The 10236-nt window shown below is 38.6% G+C and overlaps 1 protein-coding gene across 1 annotated transcript; it reads right to left on the minus strand.

The window, feature by feature from the left end:
• Window positions 1-3722: 3722 nt before the first annotated feature.
• On the minus strand, window positions 3723-4986 carry LOC120772443 (superoxide dismutase [Mn], mitochondrial). The gene is made up of 4 exons (XM_040101064.1): window positions 4931-4986; window positions 4804-4868; window positions 4181-4644; window positions 3723-4118 (listed from the first exon to the last, which is right to left on the minus strand). Exons 2-4 carry the CDS (start codon window positions 4839-4841, stop codon window positions 3970-3972), a joined length of 651 nt encoding a protein of 216 aa, XP_039956998.1. The 5' UTR covers window positions 4842-4868; window positions 4931-4986; the 3' UTR covers window positions 3723-3969.
• Between the last annotated feature and the right edge of the window lie 5250 nt (window positions 4987-10236).

Raw genomic sequence — 10236 nt, forward strand, 5'->3', positions numbered from 1 at the left:
TCCATGGCGAACGCCGGTGTTAGTGTAAAGTTGAACTCAAAAGAGGCTTGTGAAAAGTGGCTGTCCCAGTCTTCGCAAATAAGGAGGGGGGCTTTTACAAGGGGGGTATTCTGAAGTTGCCGTCTAGATGGAAACAGATTAACGAACGAAACGGCGCATATTTGAACTAAATACGATTACTGTAACACTTTATATAAAGCAGGATCTCATGTACTTCCATTATCTAGAGCAAATAAATTCAGCAGACATGTGTCCCTTCACTATGAAAATACGGCACACTTTTGCAGCCACTGGCGAGTGACAGTGAATTCCTACTCTCCAAAGACGATAAACCAGGTCGGCGTACAGAAGTTTTTACGACAAATACATACATCAAATAATCTATGAAATAATTTTGGAAGACCGTAAGATGAGATTGTTTATTTGTTGCAGCGGCAGAAAACATACCGGAAGTAATTTCGAGGAATGGTGTCGAGATGACCGTTCTTGGCCGAGCACGTTTTGTACAAAACGGTAATGAATATTGGAAGGTGTGAAAGCTAAGATTGCCAGGAAACGATCAAAAACCACAAGGAATTATTTATTTCAATATGTAAAAAACCTGTATTTTAGCGTCCCTATGGAAGAAATGAATAAAACATGACTCAAACCTTTCACTGCGAAGTCCAATCTGTCCGGTAGATAGTAGACTGCAGGTGATGAACCGAAAATAAAGGGGGGAAAGAGGATAATGACAAGAGACAGTCAGCAAATTATTTGCATACATATATATTAAATGCGCAACTGAGTCCCCGCTGTTTGTCAATAGATGACTCCAGAAGGGGTTATCTATTTTTATATATCCAAACCGTTGAAAAAGAAACTGCATTTCCACGTTAGCGACTTTGTTTATGTGTAATATACTTTTAGTTATCCGAATATGCCCAATTATACGCCAAATAATCGTCATTTGCGGAAAGTCTTGATTTTCTTCTTTCAGTTACAGAAATTGACGTCTGAAGCACATCAGGAACTCCAAAAAGTTTATGAAAGAGCTACCCAAGTGAAACAACGTGCCGTGTTTGCTTTCGTCGCTCCAAGATGGCGATTTCAATGTTACCGACTGTCCGCGTAAAGGAGGGTAAAAAAACTGAGAAGACAGTGAAATGGAGGCTTTGTTCGAAGAGGATCTGTGTAAAACGCAAGAAAAGCTTGCTTTAGCATTGGGAGTTATCCGCTAAAGCGTTTCAAAGCGATCACTTATCGTGGAATTGATTCAGAAACAAGGAACTCGAGTTCCTTATGACCTCAATATCAGGAGAGGCATGAAAAAGTAATTCTGCTGCATAGCAACGTTGCCAAACTCGTTAAAACCTACCTCAAACGCTGAATTGGAAGACAATATAGAAAAAGGGCTTGATTCTTGGATAGCATCAGAAGATGAACAGTTTTACCGTAATGATATTCGAGCATTATCACCGCGAATAATTCATTTATTTAACAATTTCGGCTATAACCGCGCAAGCGGTTTCTAAGCCAGTAAAGAACCATTTTTTTACAATAAAATTTCATTTTCATAAAAAAACAGCGAGAACTTAGTTCCTAACCAATAGAACATAACATATCAACTTAAAGCTGTCTGCAAAACTGATAAGGATACAAAATAAGATTATCAGCTGTTCTTGTTGTAGTTTTTGTAGCGGAAGAAAACGTAACTCAAGTTTTCAGATGTGCTGCCGAGTAAACAATACTTGGCTGGATAGAAATTTGGTTTCGTTCCACTTACGTAGACCAAACTGGTAGTTGGACCAAAACATCAGAGGATTTTGGTGCGGATGGTTGTTTGACGATACGATGGGACTTTATTTCTATCGAAATGAGGCAGGAAACGCCGTTACTATCAATAGCAAGCATTACAGCGCGATGTTGGAAGACTTTCTTTTCCCGGAACCGGTAGCGAAAGATCTGTCGTTCCCACGTTACCGGAACGGACCCGCATTTTTTATCCGGTCAAAGACTGTCAACTCGGCAGAACTCTGCCGCTGCAACAACAACAACATCTGCACCGGATTATCGAAAATTGGCGTAAATGGGAGCTACGGCTATTAAAGATTATTTGCAGAATATACTAAGAAACGTCATTCGTTGGCAGAGAAATATTAGACGACCAAACAACTCATTTTGGCTTGCTAAACACAAATATTAGTAAATTCCTCCAAATCAGCCACAGCTCAAGGCACAATATTACATATTTCAACCGGAAATAGAAACAAGGATACGAAAATTTTGTATTACATACCCATAAAATCTATATTTCAATTGATCGCACTTTAAACTGTAGTGAAACAATATAAACACTAAAAAAGATTACTAACACACAATTCAAAACACAAACATAAAAATAAATCAAGAGTCAATTTGTCCCTTTTCCTTTCACGACTGAATGAATCATGTGGATTATGAGTTGTGGATGCTAAACAGCTGTAATACACACCAGTACAATACATATGACAGTTTCAAAAACTATGTATGTTTGCATGTATACAGTTTAACACAGCAATGAACCACCTTGCGGAAATTGATTTTTCACCGTTTCTTCAGACATAATTTTCCAACAAAAACATGCTTAAATAAATATAACACAGCAAATTTTCTAAAAGCGCACTTACCGAAAATAATGTAATTGAAATACTCTTCCACAGGCCGAGTGACGACTTCCCGCAGTAATTAATAATTAATTAAGATTAGCACTGCACCAAAACGGCAACTGGTTTTATAAGCAAACACTTGCCAAAGAACAGTTTGTTTTACACTTTCTCAGTTTATCAAGTCACTAGACACTTTTTCACGTCTTTTGCAATATTTTTTGAACTTCTCTTTTACTTTTTGCTTGAAATTACTTTGCTTTATAATGAAAACACACTTATTTTTTCTTAAAACTTTTGCTTGCGTTGCGTAGCGCGTAGCCGGAGTGGACGGGCAGGCGAGATAACTTCGTCTGACTTGAGCGACGACAGGAAAATTCACTTATTCATCGTCCGTGGAAATCGTCCAGTCAAAAGTCTACTTGCAATTGTTATTGTTGTTTTATTGCATGCGCCTGCGAAACACACCACACATTTTCGCTGCCACTAGCGCGCAAGTACCAGCTCCGTTTGCGCCTCCTCGAATTTTCCAAATAGACAAATGTGCCCCTTTTCTAAAAATCTAGTTGGATTGTTTTTTTTTCCTTCGCACAACCAGCTGATTGGAAAACGCTGCCGATAATTTTGTAGTTTTGTTTTAGTTCTTGTGATTCATCATAAACGATTTCGGATGACAGATGCGAATGAACGAAATGGAGTATGACAAAAGTTAGAAATGGCAGAAAGAAAATTGAAAGTGTGCTGCCAGAAGGTTGTTATATAATTTTGTTAATTATATTTTTTAATAAAACAATATAACAAGAAAAGTATAACTTTGTGCTAACCTCAAAAGTATAGTAGTTTTAATTTTGATGCGGTTTTACGATGCTGAAATAAATTTACTTAAATGTGTCCCACATAGTTAGGTGGCATACCTAGTAAGCACTTGAGTTACTAAAAAACATATTTTGACCGCATTTTGAAAAATTATAGAATAACAATCACTCTGTTATATATATATATATCTGGATATATAATAAAACTCAAGATGCATCCTTGGCCTTGCACGCTTGTGCCTGCCTGAGCATTTTTCTTTACGATTAATGAGATTGTAAAAAGTATATTCGAAGGTATTCTCATATTTATTTATTCATAAGTTCTAAATGAGTAAATCTATTTTGCCGCGAACTATCATTACATATTTAACTGTGCAGAAACTACAGAAAACGCATTTGACAGTGAATAAGTTCGGAAATATTCAAGTTTCTTCACAATTGCTTTGGGACACTTATTTTATAAGTAGGTTGCCACAAAACATTTAAAGCTTAAACAAAACCATTGACAGGGTACATATAAGAGTTTCTCATTACTTCTTAGCAGCGGCAGCATAACGGTTGGAGATGTCCTTCCAGTTAGCAATATCCCAGATGGCCTCAACATATGATGGGCGCACATTTTTGTATTGCAAATAATAGGCATGCTCCCAAACATCAATACCGAAGAGTGGCACAAGACCTATAAACACAAAAGCATAGCTATTTAACATACATTATAAATATATTTTGCCTCAATTATACCTGTGCTACCCTCTAATGGGTCCTGGTTGGGCAAAGCAGCCAATTGCAATTGATTAGTTTTCTTATTATAACCCAACCAGCCCCAGCCGGAACCTTGTACGGCAACAGTTAATGTGGTCAACTCCTTCTTCATCGCCTCCAAGCTACCAAATTGCGCTTCAATAGCACACTTCAAATCGTTGGAAGGCTGCGATTTTTCCGGCGACAAGTTTTGCCAGAAAATCGAGTGATTGATGTGACCGCCACCATTAAAACGCAATGCAGGCGCAAGTGAAATGATCTTGGTCACATCTTTCTTCTGCTGTGCCTCGGCAAGTTGCTCTTCAGCGGCGTTCAAATTGTTCACATAAGTTTGGTGATGTTTTTGATGGTGCAATTCCATAATTTCACGGCAAATTACGGGCTCCAAAGCTGCATAATCGTAGGGCAATTTGGGCAAATCATGCTTACAGCGCACAGCTGTCCTGTGGGAGTAAAGGAAACTTTTAGCATAAACATATAAAATGTATTGCAACTTGTGCTTAATTCTGCCGGTTTTATGTAATCAATAACTTATGCCAGACCCTTAGGGCAGCAACAGTAGTTGCGTTAATATTTCAGTTATATACGCGAAATATACTTACTTTGCAACATTCGATGCGGTACGTGTTAGAGAAAACATTTTGAACTATTTGCCTGAGGACAAAAACTGCAAAGAGAATTAAATTTAATTTAATTATAAAATAAAATATTTGCGTATTTTTGCAGTACCTTTCCAGAAGTGAACTAAAATCAGCTGTCAAACGAGAAGTACCGCTACGAAAATAAGCAAAACAGAATTGAGGTTGACAGAAAGCGGCATTGCCATCAGCATAACACAATTTTTCCAATACGGATGTGGAAGTAGGTGAAAAAGAACGGAACTGAAGTTGAAGCCCGAATATGTTCTTTTGTTTTATTAAAAAGTGAATGTATAAGTAAAATTTATGTGTTCAAATGTGATTTTAATAAAAATAATGTGCTGAAAGTTGTTTTGCAAACAAAATTGTGGCTGAAAATATGGTAGTTGCATTTTTGTTCGAAATATTCTTGTGTTGCTGGTGCCGGTGCTCTGAAGCGTTTGAAAGTGACGCTATTTACACACACAAACACGTATGCATTATTATAAGTGGTAAGTTAAATGAAATTATGTTATTTTGTTTTATTAAAATTTAGAAAATATCAAAATTTATGCGCTTCGTTCTTGATTTATTAGCAATAAGAGATGAAAGTATACGCAGAGCACAAAAATTATAATTATTGATATACTTTTTTAAATCAAGCTTTAGTGTACCTAACCTCATTATCAAAAGGATCTTTATTAATTTTTCGCACATCTAACTTTTGACTGAAATCAATTGTTTAAAAGTTACCTTGATAAAACGCTAACCAAGAAAAACGTTTAGTTAACTGGCTATAATTGCAATTCCTTATTATCTTTTATGACATAATAAATGAATTATTTCTTATTATTTTCCATCTCACAAAACATGTAAGGCGAATGATCTTAATCTTGATCGAATTAATGGAATTTTTAAGTTTTTTCCACCCCAAAAGCCGGCTGTTTTTTTGGCACTATTACAACACATTCGAAGATGACTAGGAATTCGCAAAGGTTGTTGTTGTTGTAATGGTTATCTAGTCCCGTTTTGGATGGTGAAGATTGGATAAGTTGTTTTCGACGTCTTCCAACGATAGGCCTAGGAAACATGTTGTTTCGACTGTGTTGCATCATAAGGAGAGGTATCTCAGATGTGCTAGGTCTGCACCATTACCCCGATCAGAAGATCTGAGCGGCTGTTTAACTTGGTTTCTTGGACTGCAGCTATTGATACGAGTTTCCGGCTCAAAGCAACTATCTCCACGATCTTGCTCTGGAGTCCATTACAGTTGAATTGTAGAATTCGAGGTTGTCGCGGGTGTTCGTGGCACTATGGTTTTAGTTATGCAATTGTTGGTTATTGCGTAGGCAAACTCCTGCAGCATGGAGCAACGTACGACTCACTACACTCACGTGTGGTGTGCAGGTCGGAATACGTCGGAACGTAACACCAGCCAGTGCAAAAATTGCATTTGACTGATGTAACGTTCCGACAGATGACGGTCTGACACACGGAACAAACTGTACGAGAAACCAGGAGTTGCTGAGTGGCTCTCGCATAAGAATTGGAGCGGGAGGAAGATTGGGGGGAGGAACGATCAGAATGTGAGTCAGCTGCCTGTTTGAGCTTCTACGGACCGTAGAGGTCCTTTGTTGGCCACTTGGATGGAGTGGCGGCTTAGTGCGGAAACTTTCTGTAGATTTCACAGCCGCAGAGGTTCAAGTCGCAAGGGCCACGTACCTCGTGGTGCACTCTCTATTTATATTAAGATATGAGCAGGTCTTAAGATCGCTCCATCCATTGCATGTATTACACCTAACCGAGTTGATGTTTGAATGGAGCCTTTTTTGCCGACGCAGCAGAAAAATTCCTCCGGACCCAGATTGGACTCAATTCCAGCACGAGTCAGGAGGATACGGAGCAACCCTGCTGCAAGGCGTTGCTCCAGTGATGACAGTTTTAATCTAATACTTACCGATCACCGAAAGTACAGCCCTTGGTCGGTTAAAATCAGGGCCAACTCCTGTAACGTATAACCGCCTGTTGTAGGAATTGATTCGCAAAGGCGGTGCTTCTTCATCCTAAGATGTTTAGTGATGATCCTTATCATGAGGCTGAGTTCCTCTTGACAAAAAGTTTATGGATCTGATCATCAGCCAAGCTTCCAGTTTGTGAGGTATTTATCTTGCGTATACAACCTTTAAAGGAGATAAGCAGGCTTTTTAGCCTAAATTGACTAGGTTTCCAGCAGCACCTAAGCGATAGAACTCATCCGCTTCGAAAATCGTATTTGTTTTTGCTTAAATAGTTAATGCTATACTGATTTTCTCGAGTCTCTTTAGTTAACAAGCGTGTTATATACATACATATGTACATACATACATATTTACAGTAACATATCTATGCCAAGTGTCAATCCCTTCTAAAGTGTAATTTTCGGCGCCTACAATGACACTCAGCTGCTCGTTATTGTGTTCATCTGTTGCAACCTTGCGGTCACACAATTATACACACATACATACATGTTCGTAGTTGCAAAAAAATATAAACAAACTTCGCCTCATACTCATAATCAGCTTGAACACATGTTTTGTAGCCGCGCTTCATGATAGCTTTTAAACGCTTTGACACGTTGAGTTGGTAAAAGGTAAACAAGCGAAGGAGTGAGCGGCTCGCAGTTCGCGGTTGGTGGTGGTTGGCGGCAGTCGACACAATAAATAAGTTGATAATGAACATGAATAAAAGTCGCAGGTTGTGTCTACCAATTATGCTGCGCACAACATGAACAGCAACAATAACAACAGCAAGTGCAGCAAGAGCGCAGTTAACAGCAGACCCTTGACTGCAATTACTGTTATTTGTAAAGCATGTATGTTTGTTTGTGCTATTTATGTACATACATACATATGTATATATTTTTGTACATATGTTTGCACATATGTATTTTTGGCATGTATGTTTGGCTGCATGCTTGCAATACTTTTTGGCTTTTTGCTAGGCCACATACTCATTCATACACACATATTTAGGCAGATATTTTGGTGAATGCACTTGTGTAGGCATTAAAAATAAATTATAAGTAAATACAAATCTAATTTGTGTTCTTCTCAACAAAGCGGCACAACAATGGACCCAACCAAATGGAGAATGGCTTTGATTGCATTTATATTAATGATGAAGGTTGCGTGCTGCTGGTCAGTAGCGCAGACGCGTCTTTCCAAATTGATTATAATTGTTTGATTACTAACAATTTTTGAATGATTTATGTTGCTAATTAGTGATTATTGCATAACTCACAATTATTAAAGATGTTGGAATTACGAGCGCTCAACATTATTAGTAAATAAGTTAGGTTAGGTTAGCGAAGTTGTATTGAGACAACAAAGGTATAGTTAAAGTCGTTTGTAATATTAATAAAAACAAGTACAAACGTTAACTTCAGCCATAATATCCTTCAGAGATGCATTTCCTATAGCATGCAACGGTGATAAAGATCTTTATTTTGATTTTGATCGGTCAGTTTGTATGGCAGCTATATGCTATAGTAATCGGATCTCAACAATATATATGCAAGTTGTAGGACTGTCTTTGAAAATAAACTGTGCCAAGTTTCGTCAAGATATCTGGTTAAACAAAAAAGTTTTCCATACAAAGACTTGATTTTGATCGGTCAGTTTATATGGCAGCTATATGCTATAGTGGTAGGATTTATAAGCTTTTTTAGGATTTTGTAGCACCGCCTCAGTTAGTAATTCCTGCGAAGTTTTGTAATGATATTTTGATAAATGAAAAAGTTATTCATACACAAACTTGAGTTGGATCGTTCAGTTTGTATGACAGCTATTTGCTATATTGAACTGATAATGCCGATTCCGATAAATGAGCAGCCTTTTTGGGAGAAAAGGATGTGTGCAAAATTTCAACTCGATATCTCAAAAACTGAGATACTAGTTCACCGACTTTCTGACCGATAGACATGGCTAAATCTACTCAGCTTGTCATGCTGATTTCTTATATATGTATACACCTTATAGGGTCTCCGATGTTGCTTCTAAGTGTTACAAACTTCATCACAAACGTAAACTTCATACCCTGAAAATTAGAGATTAAGAGAGTAGAGTCATTCGAATACTAAGTAGGCATGAAACTAAAATCTAGAAATGGTTCGGACGCTCAACTGGCAAGAAAACAATCAAACTGAGACAGACACCGCTAACGCGGTTTTAGCTGAGGTTACGGTAGCGCGAAAATCGTTCTACCATTTCGCTGTTTGACGCCAATTGGAGATTCCAAGTGTACCCAGGTCCTTCTCCACCTGGTCTCTCCAACGCAGTGGAGATCTCCCTCTTCCTCGGCATCCCCTGGCGAGTACTGTGTCGAAAACTCTCAGATCTACAGTGTTTTCATCTATCCCTAATGTCTTACTCTTCACATTTTCTTGCTCTGACATTTTCTTCTCGATCTATCAGCACCATTCTGAAGGCTCGTGCCACCACGAGACTGTGACTCTTCGAATAGTCGTACGAATTGTCTCAACTGGCAAGAAAACAATCAAATTGGTGTTATCTATAAACATCAAGCTCAGTTAAAATGCGCACTACTAACTAAAACTGTGTTTTATACTAGGCTCAAAAAAGTGTTCCGTATTCTCATATCAGTCTTTTCTTATGAAGTCTTATTTCGAATAAATCCGAAACTATATAAATCCTCGGTTTAGCTTATTCATCGCTGATCTATTGGTGTAAGTTTTCACTGAAGATATTGCTCCAAAGCGTCACATTGATCAAGAAAGGAAATCAGTTAAACACTGAGAAACTCGGAGGTTTAATCCGGTTTATTCGCATGAGTCTACGTAACTGAAATGCTTGCTGATTTACATATATCTGTCCGCTGGCTAGGTCATGTTGTCCGAATGGACGAAAACACTCCAGCTCTGAAAGTATTCGACGCAGTACCCGCCGGGGGAAGCAGAGTAAGAGGAAGACCTCCACTCCGTTGGAAGGACCAGGTGGAGAAAGACCTGGCTTCGCTTGGAATATCCAATTGGCGCCACGTAGCGAAAAGAAGAAACGACTGGCGCGCTGTTGTTAACTCGGCTATAATGCGTAAGCGGTGTCTACGCCAATTAAGAAGAAGAAGAAGATATTGCTTAAAAAATCCATTACTGAACTGTCGGGTGTTTTCTTACTTCGGGTGATTTCTTACTGCAAAGATACAAGGTTTGTCCGGAAAAGGATAGGACTGATTTTCTTCTGCCGCGGCTGTACTTCGAAGCGTGCGCGCACCAACTGAATTCGGTAGAGTGCGTTCCTAGCTAACGAATAAGCTGGTTAATTGTATTCGAGCACCTGGAGAGTCAGGACAAACATTTTCGCGCGACGTGTTTCTGTGAGTGGTGCAAGCCGAAAATGCAGCGTTCGCTAGAGCAGAGGTACA

Source organism: Bactrocera tryoni, chromosome 3 (assembly GCF_016617805.1).
Source record: "Bactrocera tryoni isolate S06 chromosome 3, CSIRO_BtryS06_freeze2, whole genome shotgun sequence".
Taxonomy (NCBI): domain Eukaryota; kingdom Metazoa; phylum Arthropoda; class Insecta; order Diptera; family Tephritidae; genus Bactrocera; species Bactrocera tryoni.

Bases quoted from the DNA above. Each gene is read 5' to 3' on its own strand.
- LOC120772443 (XM_040101064.1), bottom strand. From the start codon at position 4,841: ATGTTTTCTCTAACACGTACCGCATCGAATGTTGCAAA. The intron at 4,645-4,803 runs GTAAGTATATTT...TTACTCCCACAG, and splicing joins ACCGCATCGAATGTTGCAAA to GACAGCTGTGCGCTGTAAGC. The intron at 4,119-4,180 runs GTATAATTGAGG...TTGTGTTTATAG, and splicing joins CCCATTAGAGGGTAGCACAG to GTCTTGTGCCACTCTTCGGT.